At 42.5% G+C, this 22,250-nt stretch overlaps 1 protein-coding gene across 1 annotated transcript; it reads right to left on the minus strand.

Moving 5' to 3' along the window:
- Nucleotides 1-10,506: 10,506 nt before the first annotated feature.
- LOC129069093 (olfactory receptor 2A12-like) lies at nucleotides 10,507-11,445 on the minus strand. Its single transcript, XM_054571602.1, has one exon. The coding sequence runs from the start codon at nucleotides 11,443-11,445 to the stop codon at nucleotides 10,507-10,509; it is 939 nt and encodes a 312-aa protein (XP_054427577.1).
- Nucleotides 11,446-22,250: the final 10,805 nt, after the last annotated feature.

Genomic DNA, 22,250 nt, shown 5'->3' on the forward strand with positions numbered 1-22,250 from the left:
ATCTGATCCTTATTTACCTGGCATTCTAGGTTTATTTCTTTACTTTTGCTTAACCCTCATGAGTTTATGTGGCTTGCTAGTTAGGAATGGTTTTTGCATTTTTATTATAGTTGAAAAAAATCATTAATTTTTGTCTGTGGCTGCTTCTACCCTACAGCAAAAGTTGAGGAGTTGTGATAGAGACTGAGTGTGTCCCACAAAGCCTCAAACATCAACACTCTGGCCCTTTACAGGAAAGGTTTGCTGACTCCAGCTCAAGACACCCAATTCATCTTTCTTCAAATAGTTCATGTCCTTTCACAAGGCAGTTCTTTGTGAGGTAGTATGTACCAAGTAGGCAGTAGCAGCTCTGTGATCAAGGAAAATTAGGTTTGGGTCCAGCTCTGCCAGTTACTGATAGCACAATGCAGAGAAAGTCACCAACCTCATTATATCTCCATTTTATCATCTGTAAAACCAAGAGAATAACATATACCTTGAATGTTTTGTGAAGATTAAAAGATATTTAGTTGTATGTAACAGTATAGCAATAAATATCAGTTATTATTATTCTATTATTAAATTACTCCCCAGTTGAAATGCCCTTCTCTGTGTTCTTCTCTTGGTAAAGTACCAATCGTGGAAGTCTGCTGTGATTCCCACCATACTTCTGTCTTTGGGCTCAGATAACACATTTCATGTGCCTCTATTACTCCCTGTATCTATACCGGTACACACACTAGTTTGTGCAATTCCTTAAAGATGAAGAAATGCCTTACCTTTCTAGCTTTGATTCTTAGCACAGGGTATGGAGTAAGGGGTTAGTAAATATTAGATGAATGATTTTATGAAGTTATGCCAATAGTATAAGACTGAAGAGTGAGTGTGTTGCAAACCTTGGACCTTAGGGGAAAGGAGGGGTTACCAGTAGCCAATGATTTACTTGGTCATGTCTGTGTAATGAATTCTCCATAATAACACCAGAAGGACATGGTTTGGAGAACTTCTAGGTTGTTGAAATCATGAAGGCCCAGGGAGGGTGGCACATTGCATGGAAGCTCTGCACCCCTTCTGTACACCTTGCCCTTTGCATCTCTTCCTGAGGTATTTCTTTTTATAATAAACTGATGACCTAGTAAGAAAAAAATACTGAAGGTATTGCAAGAATGGATTCCCAGTCCAATACTTTCTATATCACTTTCTCTTTCAAAACTGCTGTCATTTTCAGAAGTTTTCTTTTTTGAGGACTTCTGTCCAGTTTATCTGCTCCCAGCACAACCAAAAACTTCTTAGAAAAATTTTTAACGGGAATGAACAAAGTTAAAGTGAAAGCAGGAGAAATGAAGTCAGAAACACATGAACGGTCCTTATATTATCTTCCTGAGACAGGAATAAAACCCACTCCCTTTGGGCAGTTACTATCAATCAGTTACTTTACATTCAAGATAGGATAATGGTTAAGAATATGGGCGCTAGAATCAGACCTGGGTTCTAGTCCTGACTCCATTACTAATTAGCAAAATAACCTTGGGAAAGTTATCTAAACTTTGTGTGTCCACATCTTCCTCTAGAAACCAGTAATAATAATAGTACTTACCTCAATGAATTGTCCTAATAGCCAGTTAAAATGCTGCATGTAAAGTTGCTGATGACTGCGCCTGCACAATAGCGTTCAAAGAAGAGTGGTTATTTTTTTCATCCTCACAACAAGTCTTCTGAAAAAAGTCTAAATTTTTAGTAAAAAAGTAATTAAGACATGTGAGACTAACTTGCCTGATGTTGCACAGTGTTAAAGGACACAACTCAGATCTGTCTTCCTCCAAGAACTTCTCTTCACTGGGTTCTGCTGCTTCTGCACCGCCCACAGGTGATACGGCCAGAGCCATGTTTGATAGCAACCTGATGCGAGTGACCTTCCCAGGTTCCTGGTCTTGTGTTTCATGCCGCCCACTTTTTTTTTCAAACCATGATCCAAGGTCCAGCACACATCCCTCCTCCACAACTGCCTTGGGCAGCTCCAGCATCCATATATTTGTCTATAGGAAGGTCCTAATTCAGCCACCATCTAGAAGCTGCCACATCTCAGCAGCTTCCTGGGGGATACCTGTTTGGTGTATTAATGATGAAGCCCATGGGTACCAGGGATGAAGGAGTCCCTAAGGACAGAGCCAGATAGATCCCAGAATCACCTTAGGATACTGTCAGTCCTGAGGGATCCCATTACCCAGGAGAAGTTTCAGCAATTAGGGAGCAATCAAGATATAGAGAAGTGCTGTAAGTGCCCCCAAAGGAAATGTATGACTTTGGGGAACTAGAACTACATGAGGGCGGTGGAAGTGGGTCCTTTAACTCAGACCTCCCTTTTGGAGACTCTAGGTGAGTGCAGCTAGGAGGTCAAAACCAGGACTCAAATTTAGCTGCTCTGCTGGTCTTATCTGAAGTTAATTTAGGTCCTTCATAGGAAAAAAGAGTGTCAGAATTAGAAAGCTCTTAGGTATTGATTCCTAAATTCACATTTTAGAGGTGGAGAAACTGAGCCCTAGTGTCTTGAAATAACTGTTAAAAGTCACACAGATAGAGCTAAGGCCAAGTCAGATATCCTGATCCCATCATGTAATGTTGTCTCACCTCTGCGGTCAATGGTGTATCCCACTGAGGACTGAGCTGCTGGCACAGCTGCCTTTGGCCTCTTCCCATTTCTATGCCAGCCCAACCCACTTTAAACTCTCCTTTCTGGGGTCCAGGAAAATTTTTTCCCATCTTCGTCCTTACTGACTAAAGTACAAAATAAGTATTTGAGCAAGTATTGGATAGGAGTCGGGTCAGCAAAGGATGGGAGATGAAGCTGGAGAAATTATCAGAACCAGATCATAAAGGGTCTTGTGGGCCAGCCTGAAGAGTTCCTGGTACATCCTGAGGGCATAAAAAAGTTATTGAAATGTATTATTCATGGTTTAGTGGTATTTTGGAATTGACTTATGAGAGCCATTTGTGCTTACCTCTTTCTATCTCTGTTCAGTGACATCACATTCGTAACTTGAAACTGATCATGGTGGGAGTATTTACACCAAAGACATTGGCAAAATACCATGAATCGGAGCCTTTTATTTTCCCAAAAGCTGATTGTTAAATATTTAACAGCATATCACTGGATGGTCAGATTACTGTTTTTGAAAGATTGGTAGCCAGTTTGACTCATAAGACTGGAAGGAAGAAAGCCGGTTGGAGTCTTCAAAAAAAAAATCCAAGTAAGAGATTACTAGGTATTGGTTAGGTACAATGGGGATGGGAAGAAGGGGACAGAGTGCAGGTAATTAATGGGGCTTTGTGATAACTAATTGGATGTGGAGCATTAGCTGCTTTGGTCTACTGGATAGATGGTAGTAAGTACCATTAAGTGAAATAGGAAACTTATGCAGGGAACAGATTTTAGTGAATGGTGATGTTTCTTTTTGGACATGTTAAGTTTGAGCCTCTGAGAGAGTAAGTTGAAATATTAGTCAAGCAGATGAACACAAATGTATGTTAATTAGTTTTTAATATTATAAAGAACTAATATTTACTACACTAAATCCCAATATTCAAATGGAATTGAAATGAACTTTGCTTAGTAGCATAGGACTTTAGAATTTCCTTCCATCTACCTCTTCTCGCCCCTATCATATATATTCCTTTTCTATGATGTTGAACATCAATCTAGAAATCCCCATTCTGTCCCAGGGCTTCAGTTGCTCTTTAGTGAGTAATTTTTATTTATGTCTAGTTGTGCAAGATCTTTGATCTGACTTGCTCCATCAATGACCCTGAGCAGCCACTGATGCTTGAAGACTTGAATGTAGTAAAGGAAGTTTGGGTTCAGGTGAGTGACTTGGAGAGTACAGTGGCCATGGCCTTCACACCCATTGTTCCTCACTGTAGCATGGCTACTCTTATTGGCCTGTCCATCAAAGTCAAGCTTCTGCGATCTCTTCCCCAGTGTTTCAAGATGGACATGTACATTACACCAGGGACCCAAGCCTCAGAGCATGCAGTGAACAAGCAACTTGCAGATGAGGAGCTGGTGGCAGCTGCCCTGGAGAACACCCACTTGCTGGAGGTTGTGAACCAATGCCTGTCAGCGTGCTCCTGAGCCTAGCTTTCTTTTTTTTTCCTTTTCTTTTCTTATGAATTTATTTATTTATTCTTAGAGACAGGGGAAGGGAGGGAGGAAGAGAGGAAGAGAAACATGAATGTGCAAGAGAAACATGGATCAGTTGCCTCTTACACGCCCCCAAGTAGGACCTGGCCCGCAACTCAGGTATGTAGCCTGACTGGGAATAGAACAGGTGACCTCTTGGTTTGCAGACCAGTACTCAATCCACTGAGCCACCCCAGCCAGGGCACTGAGCTTCGCTTTGCATCCCTAGCCTCACCCATGGTTCATGGCCTTGTTTTCTTGAACCACTGACAATGAGAAACTTAACACTTTGCATTTTGTAATAAACCTTTGATTTATATTAAAAAAAGAAAAGATGAAGCAGATCATACTACATCAGAAAGGTCTTCCACCAATTGTAGGCACTTGATGTTATATCTCTGCCCACACACCAAATCATTTTTAGGCCTTGATATTAGTTCTTATAAGAGGCTGCCGGAAAAACTAAAAAAATCAAATTGAAGCAGTCTTTAGACAATTTTATTTTTACTTCAGTCATCTCCCAAATCATATATTTTATAAGCTTTCTTTTCTGTGAGACTGCTTTTGGCCCTGAGTCCTATTCATATTATTTTAAGTATTAGTGAGATGAAATTTCTATGCAGTGAAACACATGCTCATCTGAAATATACAACATAATTGTGCATGTGCCTAATACATGAAGCAAAAACTACAGAATTAAAGTGAAAACTGGAAAATTTCAATCCTAGTGGCAACTATAACACTCCTCTCATAATATTTCATAGGACAATTAGATAAAGAGTATAAAAATAAAGAAGATATATAAGGTATATTATGACCAAATTTATGCCAATAAATTCAACAGATAAGATGGAAAAATTCCTTGAAAAATACAATATGCCAAAATAGACATGAGAATAAAGAATATGAATAGCTCTATGTGTATTATAGATATTTAATCCATAACATACTTTTCCACAAAATAAAAAATTAATAAATTGAATTGCATCAGGATTTTAAAATTTTACTCATCAAAAATGTGATTAGAAATGAAAAATCTGGCCCAAAATGTTCAAAAATACAAAAATATAACAAAAGACTTGTATCCAGAATAGTAAAGAATTTCTACAAATAATTTCCACATACCTTACATATTATCTTAAATAACTCCTTCATTGTTCTGAATTTCAGTTTCCTAATAAGACTAATAATTCAATCTCTTTCATAAGGCTGTTGTGAGAATTAAGTGGTTTTGAGTTAATTATACAAAGCTTTTTAGCACAGGGTATGGAACATAATGGCAGCATCACGAATGTTAGCTCATATTATGATAGCCATCATAATTATTACTGAAAGGGATTTGGAAAACCTTGGAGGAATGGTCACTGACTCCTGGGACCATGATCCCAGCTACCAACACGCCACAGCGAGGGTTCCCTGGGTATGGGGCGCAAGCGGTGCACACCTTAAACTCCTAGAACACGGCACAGGTTGCTCACAGGTGCCTTTAAAGAAGCCTTTCTGGGAAGATAGAATTTGTTTAATTTTCTGAACTAGGAAAACCTGATGTAAAGATTTCCAGGAGCTCAGCCCTGGAACTGTCTAGCCCACTCTACCTCTGGAGTCTGTATTTTCTTCCCTAACCCTACTAAAACTGTCATCTCTTGTTTGGGCCATAAACTTGGTCTGTTAACTGGTTCTTTCTAATCTCCATGTGCCTCAGAATGACCTTTTAAAATATAGAGTGAATTACTTTTTATTTTTATTTTTTCAGTGTCATTGGGGTCTCAATCTTATTTTACAAACATAAAAAAATGAAAAAAATGTAAAATATTCAACCTCAAGAAGTCAAAGAAATGATGACACATGGAGAGCAAACTTTATTTTTTAAATAGGCTAAATATTTTATTTTATTTTATCTTATTTTTTATTTTTTTAAATTTTATTTTAATTTATTTTTTCAAATACATTTGTCTCTGCCTCCGCCCACCACTTTGCCTTGCCCCCTCCCTCCTTCCCTCCCTCAGCTCTTCCCCTTTGGCTTTGTCCATGAGTCCTTGCTATATGTTCCTTGACTTTCCCCTTCCCTTCCTTTTCCCTGCCCCCCCTCTCCCTCCTTCCCTCTTGTCTCTGTTGATTTCTTTTCCTTTCAGTGTTGCTGGTCTTGTTTTCCTTGCATCTTTGTATTGTTGGTTAGGTTCCGCTTATAGGTGAGATCCTATGGTATTTGTCTTTCGCCCCCTGGCTTATTTTGCTTAGCATAATGCTCTCCAGATCCATCCATGCTGTCACGAAGTGTAGTAGTTCTTTTTTTCTTTCTGCTGCATAGTAGAATGAATTACTTTGTAATGTTCTAATTGCTTTATGGAAGAAATTTGGCCATAGGCACTGAGACAATGAAAATTTTCTCTTCCTAAGAATCAATCTGCTGTGGATTGCATGTTTGTATCCTCCCCAAATCATATGTTGAAGCCTAAATCCCCAGTGTGACGGTATTCAGAGGTGAGACCCAGGAGGTAATTAGGTGTACTGCTTAAACTGTCTGCCTTCTGGCAAAAGTAAATCTACATGAAGGAATGTGGCCTCACTCAGAACCTCCAATTATCTCTACAAGTTTTATATACACAGTGTCTGGAATTCAATAAAAAAATTGCCAGGCAAACAGAAAAACAAAAATTTACTCAAAATTAAAAGAGAAAAGAGACCATAGAAATGGACCTATAGAAAATTTAGATATTGGAGCTATCAGATAAGGACTTTAAAGTAATTGTGATTAAATAATAAGATGTAGACTTGGAAAGTAAAAAAGAACAAAATTGACATTTTAGAACAAAAAATATAATAATTAAAATTAAAAATTTATTTCTGGGTTTCACAGCAGATTAAATACAACCGAATGAAAACTTAGGGAGTTGGAAATCAGGTCAAAAGGAAGTATACAAATTGAAGCACGGTGAAATAAAATTATAGAAAATGTAATTGTGTAAGAGACATAGAGGTCATGTGAAAGGCTGTAGAACAGTATTTATATATGACCTCAATATGTCAAAGGATACGTAATGATAAAACCATGTATAAGATATGAAGAATAGTTAACTCTGAGGGGTGATTTTTGAGGTATCCTATAGTCATTTCATATTTTTATTTCCCCCTCAAATCTATTCATGCATACCATAGCATTTCTCAAAGTACATTTTTAGAAAATATTAGTTTTTTCTTTAATTAATGTTCAAAGAAGAAAGGATTCTGTGTTCCAATGAGTTAGGTAAATATTGTGTTAAATAGAATTAACACAGATATTTTCCTTGTTTCTAATTGTTCATTTATCTATTTGTTTATTACTCTTGGACTTTCCAGAGTCTTTAATATACTATTGTTCACTGTGAAGCATGAAGAGATCAGTGTTTCTGGACAAGGAATATTTTCATCACAGAATATTTCATAGAGCTGGAATTTGTAACAGTTCTTGGAAAATAATTGTCTAGAGGGGGAAACCCTATGATCTTTAACACAGTGTGCCATCCGTTCTGCTCATTCTACACAATCTCCAGGGCTCTAGGCTTTCAAAATCTGTCTCCTCTGTATGAAACCCCCCACCCCTGCTCTTTGCCCTTTTCTCCAGGGCAAATTTGTGAATTCTCCAAATTCATACTCATGATTCTACCACCCAGCAGAAATATAGACTCATCTGCGAAGCCAGGCCAACCAACCTGTCACTCCTTCAGAGAGTTTCCAGCAGCACACTTAGTATCTTAGGCATCCTTGTCTTAGTATTCATCTCTCACCAACTACACTGGGACTTGGATTATCCATGCCTGCATTAACAGGATCTAGCATTAGGCCTACCATACAGTAAGCATCAACGAACATTTGATGAATGAATGATGTCAATATCATGGCTAACTTTCTTTTTTCTGACAGAACAACAGATATTTTTCAAATAATCTTTCTTTCTGCAAAAAAGAAGATATATGCTGATTATAGAAATTTTAGAGAGTACAGTATGACAAAAAATAAAAATTACCTGATTTTCTTACTACCCAGAGATATCCAGTGTTAACCTGTTAATGTACCATTAACCCTTGAATAACACAGGTTTGAACCGCATAGGTACACTTATACATGGATTTTTAAAAGATTTTATTTATTGACTTTTAGAGAGACGGGAAGGGAAGGAGAAAGAGAGGGAGAGAAACATCTATGTGTGAGAGATAGATCAACAGGTCTCCTCTTGCATGCCCCCAGCAGGGACCTGGCCCACAACCCAGGCATGTGCCCTGACTGGGAGTTGAACCTGCAATCTTTTGGTTCTCAGGCTGGCACTCAATCCACTGAGCCACACTAGCCAGGCCTGGGGTTTTTTTCAATAAATGTAGTAAATATATTTTCTCTTTCTTATGATTTTTTAAAATAACATTCTGTGTTCTGCATCTTAAAAGAATACAGTATATAATATATAATACATATGCCATACAAAATATATGTTACTGGTAACCGACTATTTGTTATCAGGAAGGCTTCTGGTCAACAGTAGACTATTATTGGTAGTTAAGTTTGGGAGGAGCCAAAGTTATACATAAATTCCAACTCTGCAGAGGTCAGTGCCCTATGCCCTGTATTGTTCAAGAATCACCTGTATATCCCTTCAGGCTTTTAAAAATGAATTAATGGATATTGTATAAAACTTGGATTAATTTTATGAACACAATTTTATATCTTGTTTTTTTCCACCTAACATTATATCATACTTTTCGACGTAATTAAATATTGCTTCAAAACATGATAGTACATAGTATTGGTTGCATTGTATTTAATAAAGTTAGTATATTTTACTTACTGCTGTTTCCAATAATTCTTTGATGAACATATTTGTACATAAAACTTTGTATTTCTGGTTTTGTTCTTAAGATGAAGTCCTAGAAGTAAAATTTCTGGGCCCGAGTGTACAGACACTGTTAAAGTTCATGATACATATTCTTGCTTGCCTTTTATTTGTTATTTTTATTAAATGGATATACATAAACTTATTAACTGTATTGGCACATATATGTTAAATCAACAGTCATAATTATTAATGTTATTACTCTTCATTTAACAGCAGATCTATTGAGTGTTTACTATAGGGCACTCAATAGATCTGCTGTTAAATGTGCAAGACACTGCTCTAGAAGAGCAGAATCAATGATACTCTTGAGCAATGACTGTGTGTGTCAATTTCACTGCATCCTTCCCGGCATTAAGTATTATCATTTTTCTGAACTTTGCTAGTTTGATTGGTGATGAAAATGATATTCCACTGATTCAATTCATATTTGTTAATAACAAAAGAAAATATTTTTCTTATGATTATAGCTGAACAGCAGCATTTAATCCTTTTTATCTCCTCTCCTTTTTGTACCTGCCACCATTTCCTACATTTTGCTAGCCCTAATTATCTTCTCTCCCACTCACAGCAATCAACTGGACAATCACATTCCCTGTCTCATGAGACTTGCTATCTGGCAGAGAACTCAGATGTTGTGCCACATGTCATTATTATTGTGAGAGAGAGGTACAGGGTGCCTTAGAAAGTGAATTCACTCTGAGGGCTCAAGCGAAGGCTTCTTTGAGGAGCTGCATTTTAAGCCAAGATCTGACAATGAACAAAAATTAATGATATAATGGAGAATGGAGGTGGGATGGGGTTAAGGGCGAGAAGAGAAAGAATAACAGACATGGAAACCCTGAAATGGGAAAGAGTGCAGCATATTCAAGGCAAAGACAGTTTGCCTAGAGTGAGAGGAAGAACAGAGTGACCTGAGATGAGTCTGGGAAGGTCAGTGGGGCCAGACTGCACCTGGCCTCAAGCCATCCCAACTTGTCTCCCATCTGCATAGCTGAAGCAAGCACACAAGCTGCTGCAATGGCATGTATTCACCCCTCCTCACTAGGCCAGGGATCCTCTGATGTCAGTGCCCTTGCCTTTCTCTCCAGCTAAGCTAGTACCATGTAAGCCATTTTCAGATAGTAATGAACTTTTCTCAAGATTCAGACACAGGGCATACCCCCAAACCCATTCCCTTTGTCTCAATAAAAGATTTGAATGGATCATCTTTTGTTAACTACTAAGTTAACAGAAATGTCCCTTCTTTTGTTAACTACAAAGATTCTAGAACAAAAAGGAACTTAACGACTGATGTGCCTGAAAGACATTTCATGGTATCCATCTGTCAGCCAAATCATGGGCTGTCCCCCAAAGATCATTGCAGCGCTGAGACTGGGGTTGAGAGGGCATGTGTACTGGTGTCACTGAGTCATATGAATGAGTGTTGGTGCATTGACTGTGCATCATGAGTCTTGTTTCTCTGTCCCCCAGCTACCCTCCCAGGGCCTCATTCTGGGGCTCTGCCCCAGCCTGTCACCTTGAGGAAAGCCTCCTTCACATCTTTGTTTCGGAGGCTGTAGATGATGGGGTTGAGGAAAGCAGAGATGACATTGTAGAACAAGGCCAACTTTTTGTCTTCCTCTGGGGAGGCCTCAGAACCAGGCTTCATGTACATGACCATGGCTGGCACACAGAACATGGTGACCACTGTGATATGGGAGGCACAGGTGGAGAAGGCCTTCAGCCGCCCCTGAGCTGAACGGATCCTCAAGATGGCAATGAAGATGTTGACATAAATGACAGCAATAAGGAAAAGTGGAACGAGGATGACGCTAAAGCCGAGAATGAAGTCTACTCGATCATTGACTGAGGTGTCTGCACAAGCCAGTTTTAAGAGTGCTGGGACTTCACAGAAGAAGTGGTTGATTTTGTTGGGGCCACAGTAGGGCAGACGCATGGCAAACACAGTGTAGACAAGAGCTGAGATGACACCCCATAGTCCACAGAAAATAACCATTACCCCACACAACAGTGGGCTCATGATGACCTTGTACCTGAGTGGGTGGCAGATGGCCACATACCTGTCTATAGACATGATGGCAAAATGCCAGGACTCAGTGACACCTAGCACTAAGAAAATGTACATTTGGGCCACACAGCTGGCAAAAGAGATGGTCTTGTTCTCGCTGGCCATATGTGCCAACATCTGGGGCACAGTTGTGGTGGTGTAGCCCAGATCCAACAGAGAAAGGATGCCAATAAAGAAGTACATGGGTGTGTGGAGGTGCGAGTCCAGGCAGATGAGGATAGTGATTAAGCTGTTGCCCAGAATAATCAGCAGGTAGGTCAGCAGGAAGACTGAGAAGAACAGAGGCATGGTCCTGGGACCGAAGGAAAAGCCCAGAAGGATGAATTCAGTCACATAGGACTGATTAGGCTCTTGCATTGTGTTCTACTTCTAAATGAAAAAGAAGGGCACCAATTCAGACAGAGAACCAACTAAACTATGTGACAGAGTGAGAGTTACTGATAGGGCTGTGGTGGTGGTCAGTGTCCAGTTATGATGAAACACCATGATCCCCCTCAACATGACAGCCCATTTCATCTGCTCTTGTCTACTGCCACCACTCCCAGGGAATTTATGAAGGGGAAAGGGTTTTCACATGTGGTCCAGGCTCTGCCTCTGACCCATCTCAGCCTCAATTTCTTCAGTTGTGAAATGAATGTGTTCGACTAGCTGATCTCTACTTTCCTGCAGTATCCTCTTCTCCTGAGTTAGGCAACCAAGTGTTTAAAGATAAATATTGGTGTACATACTCTGTGAAATTTGGCAAATTTTACTGAGAGAACCTACTTCTTCCTGTTGAAAACAACAATTAATTTTTCCGCTCTAATTTTACCCTCAGTGTGCCCCAGGTCAGGACAGCTCTCTGACTGCCCACCCACCCCATGACAGGCCATGGTGTGTTAGAAGCAATGCTGTCCTAAATCTTGGGCTCTAATCTTGGCTTTATAATTGACTGAGTAAATGACCTTCAGTGAGCCCATTACCTGGCCTTTTACCCCTTGGAGACTGCTTCCTCAAGTACAAAGTGAAAATAGTTGCCACTTTGTTATAAGTTTTCTGCAAAGATTGGGTGATATTTTGGCATGAAAAAACATCGCACAGAAGACCTAACATATGGTAGATGCTTAACAAATGTTAATTGCATTTCTGGGTGGTTCTCCATACACAGGACAGATTTGGCCCCAAACTATGCCAGCAAAGATCCTGAGAAATACCCCATCCTATATGATGCTCACAGTTTTCACTCTCCCAGATACCTATGTTCTGTTGTTTCACCCAGCATTTCATTCACTCTTTTAGCCTCTTGATGACCCCTACCTCTTTCTCAACTTAAGCTCACTGAGCCTTCTTTCTTCCTGACAAGTAGGGAGAGGACAACCTTACTGAAAAGATGTCATGTACATCATTGGTACTTAGGGAATGGAAATGACCTTGATGCTGTCAGTATTATTCCTTCTCCTGGCACCAATTTTTCTAACCCAACCTACTTGTTCTGCAATCTGCTTGTTCCCCTTTGGAACACTATGAATGGATCTCCACAAGAACCTATGCGTACATTTATTTATTTTCTTTATTCCTCACACAAGGATATATTTATTGATTGTGTGTGTGTGTGTGTGCGTGTGAGAGAGAGAGAGAGAGAGATCGATTGGTTGCCTCCTGCACATGACTGGAACTGGGGATCAAACCTGCAATGTAGGCATGTGCCCTGAACTAGGAAACGAACCCGTGACCTTTCAATGTATGGGACGATGCTCCAACCAAGTGAACCACTCAGCAAGGACAAACATGTGTTTATAAGTAATACATCAGGTGATTTCCTGACTTTGGCCAAAGGACTGAACACACTTTGAACCTCCTATATGCTAGGTATTTTTCTAGGACCTTCTCAGAGGTTACCTCACAACTTTCAGGTACTTTGCACATAACTATTTTTATTAGATTCCTACCTTTCACCAAAGGGCCTTTGTAGGTTGCATTGTTTCTCCAGGTTGGCCTTAGTTTCTGCATAAAGTACAACGGTGTTTGGGTCAGGTGGTCTTGAAGGGAGAGGAAGCACGTGGCAGCATGAAAGGGCACGGGGTTTAGAGATGGCAGGTTCTGCTGGAATCCTGGCTCTGGTTTTACCTGCTATACCACCTTGGGCTATTACCTCACTTTTTAGGCCTCAGTTTCCTCACCTGTAGAACAGAAATAAAATTACCTACCTTGCAAGCCACATTCTTCTTGAGAAGAATAATTCCAAAGACGTGAGAATCTTTTACCTGGGAGTCAAGAGTCAGAAAACATGCTTCCATTTCTAACTTTTCTTACTCACAGGCAATAAATGGCCTTGCTCTTTAAGAGTCTGATGTTAACAGGTATTTAACCTGATTGAACCACAAGTGAAGGCTGAGGGCATGCGGAACAAACTATCTATAAAGCAGTGACATGTGCTGAAGGATGTTGCTCTGCAGCTAGGGTCTCTGGTGCGAAACTTGGGCTCCCTGAACCCCTGGGTCCACACCATCATCCCCCCAATTCTCCTGTGAGTGAAATACTCTTTACTGGGGGAAAAAATTTCCTGACTTTCAAGGCTAGGGACCCCCTGTGAAGGAAAACAAAGGGCAACATCATTATCTACCATGATGAGCCTGGTCTCTGTGCCTCAATTTTGGCTAAAAATATAAAATTCAGCCTTTGGCTTGTACCTTACAATATACCTTGACATTCATTTTCTCTTTGAGCCTCATGAGGACTCTGAGAAGTCTAGGGTGGGGATCATTGTCTCCATCTCACAGATGGAGAAACTGAGACTCGGGGAGTATGTGGGAGCAATCAAATCTCACTCACTCTGCAGCTGCAGTAAGGTTTCCCAGGAGCAGCGAAACCATAGCTAACTAGAACTCCACCCATCTTGAGTCCTCAATTTACTGAAATGTTTTCTGGCCTTGATTCTCAAAAGGGAAAGGGAAATTATGAGGGCAAAGAATCTTGGGTTGGCAGAAATTGATGGCATCTCTAAGATCAATGCAGTCATGCTAGCCAGAAACTTGGGGAAATCCCCTCATCTCCTTTCTCATCCCTCTACACCCTGTCTGTCCCCGGGTTCCATTGCCACCCCCTCCAAAGTGCCGCTCACACCCATCCACCCCCCTCCAATTCCGCTGTCACTGTCTCGTTCAGACACTGGCATCTCTCCCTCACTTGGACTTCAGCTCCTCCTCCAGCTGGACCTTTGTTCAGCCCATTTTATGCACTGGTTTGCAGGGCAATCTTTATAAAACAAAAATTTGATGGGGCCACTTCTTCAATCCTCCAGTGTCTCCCTTGTCTACAGGGAAAAGTCTAAGAGAGTTAGACCAATACTGTCTTTGCTCTTTGAAGCCAGACCCAGTTTTGGTCACCAGACTCCAAGGCAGGTCAGACATTTTAGAGAAATCTTTGGCTGCCACAAGGGCTGATGCAGAAAGCATCATAGTAACCCAAGATGCCACGTGCAAAGAGGAGACATAGGAAGAAGGTGGATCCCAGGTCACCATGGGAGTTCATTGCAGAATTGAGACTAGGATCTAGACTCTAGGCTATCAACTGGTCAGCTCCTTGGACTCTGTCTTAGCTCAAGGCAGCAAGCCCAAGTTAACTGGGGAATTCCATAGGTTGAACAAATTCCCTCTGAGCAGCTCAGCTTCACTGTGCATAACTTTATTCTTTCCCATTGTAACCTCATTACTTAGTACAGAGCCTGGCTCATAGAAAGACCCAATAAATGCTTACGGAATGATCTACAGACCAGGAGAAAGGGGAAAGAAAAGAATACAGACATTATCTCTCTCCCTACACTTTTGTTTCCTGTTCCTCAGATATCTGGAGAAAATTACGTGTGTCTGGAGGTCACGAGTTCCCAGGAGAAATCAGGGCACAAGTGGATTGAGGTGAGGATTCAGAGAGTTGGCACCAAGTATCGTGAATCGCTCCAGCATTTTTCTCCACTCCTATCCAAACCAATAAGTAATAATATGAAATATTATTTTAAATAATACAGTAAATCATCAGTTTCATAACATTGTATAATTATATTTAATATAATTATTTTACTAATTCAATGTATTATTTTATTATTGTGGTTGTAACAGCTTGTTATGAGCCAAGCAGAATGGCATGTGCTTTACATATATTATTTTATTTTATCCCTGTAACTGGGGTAATAGCTGAAAGATTTAATAATAATAGCAGGCACCTTCCAATCAGAACAGACACCTGTCATAGGACACAGGAGAAGCTGCACCAGCATGCCTGCACGCTGAACATGAGCCCTGCGCAGGGCCACCCCGTGAGGTGGCATTATTGTTATACTCATTTTACAGATGAGGAAAGCAGTGACACCACCTGCCCAGGGACACACCCACCCACAGCCAACTGCAGAGCCTGTGCTCATGACCACCATGTGACACTATCTCTCTGAGCACCTATGACAAGAATGTGGTTGGACTGACCTGCCTGAAAACAGGTCCTCCCTCCTCTCCCACCACTTACTTGCTCACTTGCTCTCTCATTTCCTGCCTCCTCTGGGGTAGAAGCTGAAATGAAAGGGAGCAGGAGGAGCAGAAATCATGGCCAAAATACAAAGTGAGTGAAGGTGGGGCAGACAACTGGCCAGGCCAAGCAGATGGAGGGGGGGTGTGATACCAGGCTGCCGGTGCCCGCTCTACGAACAGTGACACAGCCATATGTGGACCCTCCCTGAGGTTTCCCGCCCCCCTCTGCTCTCCAGACCATGGCCTCCTTCTTCCCAGCAGTCTGCACGAGGGGAAGGTCAGAGGCCAGGCGGGTGGTGCTAGAGCAGGCTCTTCCCCATGCCTTGTCCCGCAGCCCCTGGGCGCCCCTGAGCTGCCTGCAAGGAGGAGAGAGCTCTGGCTCTGGGCATGAGGGTAACAGCTGTATCCTCCTCTGAGGGAGCAGGGGCTGCCGGGCTGGGGGACAGAAGGCATGAGCCATGAAAGCCCAGTGGGATCTGGAGACCCTGAGACACTGAAGACAGAGCAGGTGTGACAGGGGTCTGAGCTGGCAGATCCCCGTCTATGGGCAGCAAAGATGGACTAGGGTACAGACCAGAGACACAGACTGGGCAGAACAGAGACACAGAATCACCACAGGAATAATCAACATTCACAGAAGGGCAGATAAGGAGACACAGAGGACCAGAGAGGCAGGAAAGAGTACACTGGCCTGGAAAGGGATGGAAACTGAGGCCAGAATCTAAGAGTCAGAGAGGAGCCTGGAGCCTGGCCGCAGGGAGCAGGTGTTGGCCTCAGGGGCCCCTGGTAAGTGGGCTGCCACCTTCACTCACCCACTTGTGCCAGAGCATGCTTTACACGGATGTCTGAATGCACAACCTCCCTAAGCCCCACAGGCAGGGGTTGCTTCAGAGTAAAACCCTGCCCCAGCCCATGGCGCCCCCAACCCTGGCCTTCCGCTCCCAGCCTTTCTGGCACTGAGCTAAAAGCAAGCACTGGTCCCTTCTGACAGTAATGGTGTGTTCTCTAAAGCACCCCTCTGCCCTATATCCGCCTCTCTACCCTCACATCTCTAACCACACTCTTCTCTCCCCCGGAACCCCGAGGCTGTATCACAAGGCAGTAGCCCTCACCTGTGCTACTTTTCCTTGTGAGCGTATATGGGGCTCTCTGAGTCTCCTTCTCTCCTCCTGACAAACCCTCATGCCTTGCTCCCGTCCATCTCCCCCAGGTTGGATCCGTGCCCCCACCCAGTATCTTTAATGCCCGGCTGCAGCGCCAGCAGACACCACCCACTGACAGCACAGGGACAGCCCCGCCCACCTGCTCAGCAAGAGAAACATCTGGGGAAACAACTGTGCACAGGGGACCCAGTGGTTTGTCATCAGACAGACATATTCTCTGTGACCTGGTCAAGTCACTTAGCTTCCCAGAGCCTCAGCTCCCTTGCTGTAAAATGGGGCTGTGGTCCCTATATCATAATTATACTTACCATTGGGTTTATTTGTTTTATTTTGAGCAGTCATTTTGGACCAGGTATTTATCCTAAGTCCTTATAGCATTATTAGCCTATTTTACAAATACAGAAATGGAAGCTTTGTTTTGTTGTTGTTTTTACAGCTGCCCCAATTTTCCCTGGTTGCTCTCCCCTGGCCCCCGCCCCAACTCCCACGGTCAATCCCCACCCTGTTGTCCATGTCCATGGGTCATTTATACTTGTTCTTTAACTAGACCCTTCCCCTTCTTTCTTCCCTATCCCCCTCCCGCCTCCCCTCTGGTCCCTGTCAGTTTGTTTCTTGTTTCCATGCCTCTGGTTCTATTTTGCTCATTTGTTTGTTTGTTCATTGGGTTTGTGTTATAGGCTGTGCACAGCCAGGACCCTGAACGCGGTTTTGTCCAGCCTCACAGGCTATGCTTCTGACCAAGATGAACCCCGTATCGTGATGCGGCACAAGCCAGACCAGAGACAGGGCGGCCTCTCAGGCAGGAAGAACAGCATCACATGTGGAGGGGAGGTGGTTGGCTAACACATTTAAACCCAAGAACAGCAACTTTTGAGGGCAGCGGGCTCTCCTGGGGCTTCTGCTCGATACACATTCTTTCAGGGATAAGAAAGGAAAAGGGGGAAGAGATCAACCTTTATCACACACCTTCTATGTGCCTGGCGCTGGTGTCATTTCATTTCATTCTCCAACTACTCTGTGAAAGAAGCATGGTATTTCCACTTTATCGATGAGGACACTGATGTTCAGAGGTAAAAAGACTTGTCCAAAGTCAAACAAGCTGTTCGAGGCAGCTGAGATCCCAGTGTGGGTCTGCCTGGTTGTAAAGCGACTCCATCACACTCTGCTTGTGGTGGGGGGCGGTGACAAGCTAGGACCACCCAAGTCTGTAGCCTGGGGATGGGTCCCCCTCAACTTTTCTGACCTCCTCAAGCTGGACCCCAGCCTTTCTGAGAGTCCAGTTGTTCATGAGGCCTCTACCTGAGCTTCTAGGTGGTAGAGTCTGAGAGAGAAATAGAGAATCCTGATTCTCAGTCTGAAGGCCATTCTACTGTGGATTCTTTCACACACAGGACAATTCCTGATAGAGTCTGCCGTGTTTTCTAAGCAAAGTATTCTATGTTCATCAAAGAAAATTCAAAAAGATAAGAAGGAAGAAAGAAGAATATAATTACCCTGTAGTTCCTTCCATACAATAAAGAAAATTTCAGTTACATTTCTCTCTAATTTTTTTATACCTAAATAAAAGTGGTGTTTTCCCTCATCTCACTGATCATACCTTACATACAATCTTAACATGACAGATACTAGTCGATTGACTTCATTTCCCCCTTCTTTGCTGATAAGGCCATGTTCTTACTGACAACATTTGTTTGGGGCAGTCAATACCTCATGAACCACCCAAGTACAAGTGACACTTCTATTTCTCTCTTACCCAGAATCCCTTTCAGCTAAGCTAGTCATGGAACCTGGTCCTGTTCAGTGAGATAAAATGAAAACTCAGTTGAAGAGTTTTTGTGAAAAGATTTATTTTTCTAACAAAAAGGAGAGAGTGACTGTAAGACAACCTCTTCCTCCAAGTGCCCTTTCTCCTACCATGAATACAGACGTCATGTCTGGTATTGAGGAAGCCATCCTGAGACCATGAGAAAAAAGCTCAGGGGTTCTCTTGCTAACATTACCCAGCTGTGAACTAACACAAGTACCTGCTTATCTCAAGACTGCTTGTTACATGAAAATAATTAATTCCTGCGTATCTACCACTGTTAGTTGGGTTTTCTATTTTCGGCAGGAAAATCCTAATGGATTAAGTATTCTGTCTTTTTGAAAACTTAATATTCTATGATAAACTTTACACCCTGATCTCAGAATTCCAGCCTCAAAACTATAAGAAATAAATGTTTGTTGTTTAAACAACCCAGTGTATGGTATTCTGTTAGAGCAGCCCATGCTGACTGAGGTCAAGATGGCTGGAGTTCATGGAGCAAAGCACTAGAAAAAAGCACTGCGCAGGGAGAGAGACAGAGATGAGGGCGGGGGGGGGGGGGGGGCGCGGGAGGGGGCGGAGGAGGGGAGCGCCCCCTGGAGGTCTGAGAAGGTCCACTCAAGTCTTCATTGAGTACTGATCAGTGGTGCATGTGTGTGAGGAAAACACCAGAGGATGGGACAGAGGATATTAGAAGGATAATAAAAGAATTTTATAAACAACTTTATTTTAATAAATCAGGTAATTTACCTAAAATGTTCAAATTCATTAAAAGACATCATTTTAAAAGAAAGAAGTTATTTGACTAGCCATATATTTACTTTTCAAGCTGAATGTGAAATTAAAATCTTTTCACAAAGAAAATTCCAGGGGGTGGGCTGGGCAGAGGAGGGTAAAGGGGGGAAATTTGGGACAACAGTACTAGAATAATAATAACCTAATTTTTAAAAAAGAAAGAAAGAAAACTCTAGACCCAGATGGATTCACTTGTGAAGTCTAGCAGTCCTATGAGGAAGAATTGCTTGCAAGTCTGCACTGGCTCTCCTAAAAAATGTAAGAGGGGGGAATAGCTCCCAACTCATCCTGGGAGGCCAGCACCACTTTATGAAAACCAAAGATATTACAAGAATAGGAAACTGCAGACCCACTTCTCTGATGAACACAGATGCAAAAATTCTCAAATTTTAACCAATTGAATCCAACTATATATATATATGTACATATATATATATGAAAGCTTAATACAGCATACTCAACTGTATGCTATAAAAAAGCTGAGTTGAGAGGCAGAGAAGCCTGCTGGGATGAAAACAGGCTTCAGAGAGACAGGGGTCTGGACTCCAGCCCCAGCTGGACCACCTCTCAGCTGTGTGACCTCAGAGGATGGTGATGACGATGATCAGGGTGATGTTATCTCCCATTTCTTAAGCACATGCGATGTTCAAGGTGTCACGTGCTTTAACACCTCACCTCACTTAATCCTCAGAACAATCATGTGAAGTTCATATTATTGTCCAAATTTTACAGTTTAAGAAACTGAGCCTTAGCACGGTTAGGTAACTTGCTTCAATGTCCAGTACAGACCAGGCTGGGGTTTGAACCCAGATCAGGACTGAATGAGATAGCTATGAAGCAGTTGGCACACTCTTAGGCAAACTCCCTCACCCTCTTAATTTATTTATAGACATGCAGTCCCCTCTTGAACGTGAAACTTCTGCTTCAGATCCCAAGGATACCAGATTCAAGAGGTTCATCCTTTTTCAGGCTGTTCCCTCTCATTTACTGAGACATGTGTGGACTGGGAAGGAGCCCTCCACTACGGATCCAGGCATGTGGGCTCCTGCCCCTGCCATACAGGATTCTCTCTCCCTCCCCGATCCAGAGAAGAACTAGGCTGACCCTGACTACTGCTCTCTTATTGCTGTCCGTATAGGATGTACCATTGACTGAGCCCCTTCTACAGTAGATACCAGGACATGTGCTAAGCTCCTTACATGCACCTTCTTCACCTTCACAGCATTGTTCTCTGTGCTAAGTATGACAATCAGTCTCAGAGAGGGAAAGCGATTTGCTCAACCTCATACAGCGAGGAGGTGGTTAGAATGAGCATTTCACCACCGATCTATCTGGCCTCTTTTTTTTTTTCTTTTTTTCTGTATTGCACAACAAACACAGGCTCTGTGTCTTGAGGGCTTCAGTACCTAAGCCTGGGGAAGGAAAAGATGTAGAGAACAGACAAACAGTCAAGAGAGAAAATACCTCAAAATCTATGACTATACTGTGCAACCTCAACTTCCTGTGCCCTGGGTGGGGCTGCCCCAGGGCAGGGAGCTCCCCAGCTCACAGCCCCCATAGCGAGGGGACCATACAATGGCAAAACTCAGACATATTCAAGGGCAAAGGGGAGGATTTAAAATAATCACTGGAGTTAATTAATCTACAACAGGAGTAAACTGGGGCTGTTCCATGAAAAGTAGGATATGAGATCACCCTACCCAATCCCACCCTTGGCTGTCCTACTGTCTCCCCACAGATGGGGCCAACCACTGTGGCTGATACTTACCCTCCCTAAAAATCTGAGTGAATGTGCTGCATCTCCAGGGACCTGAGCAGCCACCCTCCCATGCTCTGGAACAGCTTCCAGTCCTGCCCAGCTGCTGACTTCTTCAACTTCATGCTCCAGCTGTACTAACAGGACTACTCTGGACTTTGCCTTGGGTGACTGTCCTTTAAGATGACTTGCTGTTTCCAGGACCCCCCTCACCCCACAGTTACCAGGTCTCATCCAGTTTAGCCCCTCATGTCCCGTCTAGTGGTCCAGGCCCTACTCCTGCACCCAGACACCCTTTGACCCCTAAGTATCACTTGACCTGGACATCTCATCACTGACCTCTACCTAGGTAAAAGTATTCCCCATTGGCCTTAAGGCCCCCAGTGCCCAAACTGAACTTCACCTTGCCTTGAACTTGACCTTTGTCACCACACCGTTCAGAAGTTAAATTCTTCCTTCCTGGATGGGACCATCTCTCACAGTTGGCCAGTGCCTCCAACCCATGAGGCAAGCTCTACCCAGTGAGTTCTTCCCAGCAGCAGTTAAAGAGGCTGAGCTAGTCTCCTGCCTTTCTTTCCTGGAATTCCAGAAAGACCCACAGGAGCACTTACCTGGGGAAAGTGTCCTCCAAAAGGGTCTGAGGAAGAATGTACATCTGCCCTGGCCTTTGACCTTGTGGCTCCTATACCCAGGCTTATAGACACTCCCCATCCCGACTATACACACACAGTGAACAGGCACTGCACCTTGGCCAGAGAGACACTGCAGTAGAATGATTTGGAATCTGACAGATCTAGGTCAAATTCAGAGGACACAATGTATCTGCTATGTGGTGTGAACAAAGCCACTTAATTCTCTGAAACACTCTTTGCCTCTTGACCTATCAAATGCCTTACTGACCTTGTTGTGAGGTTAATTACATTATAAGCAGTGCCTGGGGTAGCATCTGATACAAGTGATTGTTCAATAGTAGGTAGTTATTGCTGTAGTAATAGATTTGCTAGCATTTATACCACAATGAAGTGTGTGGCCTTGGATAATAGGTTTCAATAAATGGTAGTTAGGAGGACACTAGTAAGTATCAGCAGCGTTTATATCATCTATAGTCAAGCTTTAGTTTTATCTACTAGGTGTGTGGCCTTGGATAA

This window comes from Pteronotus mesoamericanus, unplaced genomic scaffold, assembly GCF_021234165.1.
Source record: "Pteronotus mesoamericanus isolate MK-2021 breed Mesoamerican mustached bat unplaced genomic scaffold, CSHL_Meso_final contig_221, whole genome shotgun sequence".
Classification (NCBI taxonomy): domain Eukaryota; kingdom Metazoa; phylum Chordata; class Mammalia; order Chiroptera; family Mormoopidae; genus Pteronotus; species Pteronotus mesoamericanus.

Coding starts and splice junctions, on each gene's coding strand:
- LOC129069093 (XM_054571602.1), bottom strand. CDS start 11,445: ATGCAAGAGCCTAATCAGTCCTATGTGACTGAATTCATCCTTCTGGGC.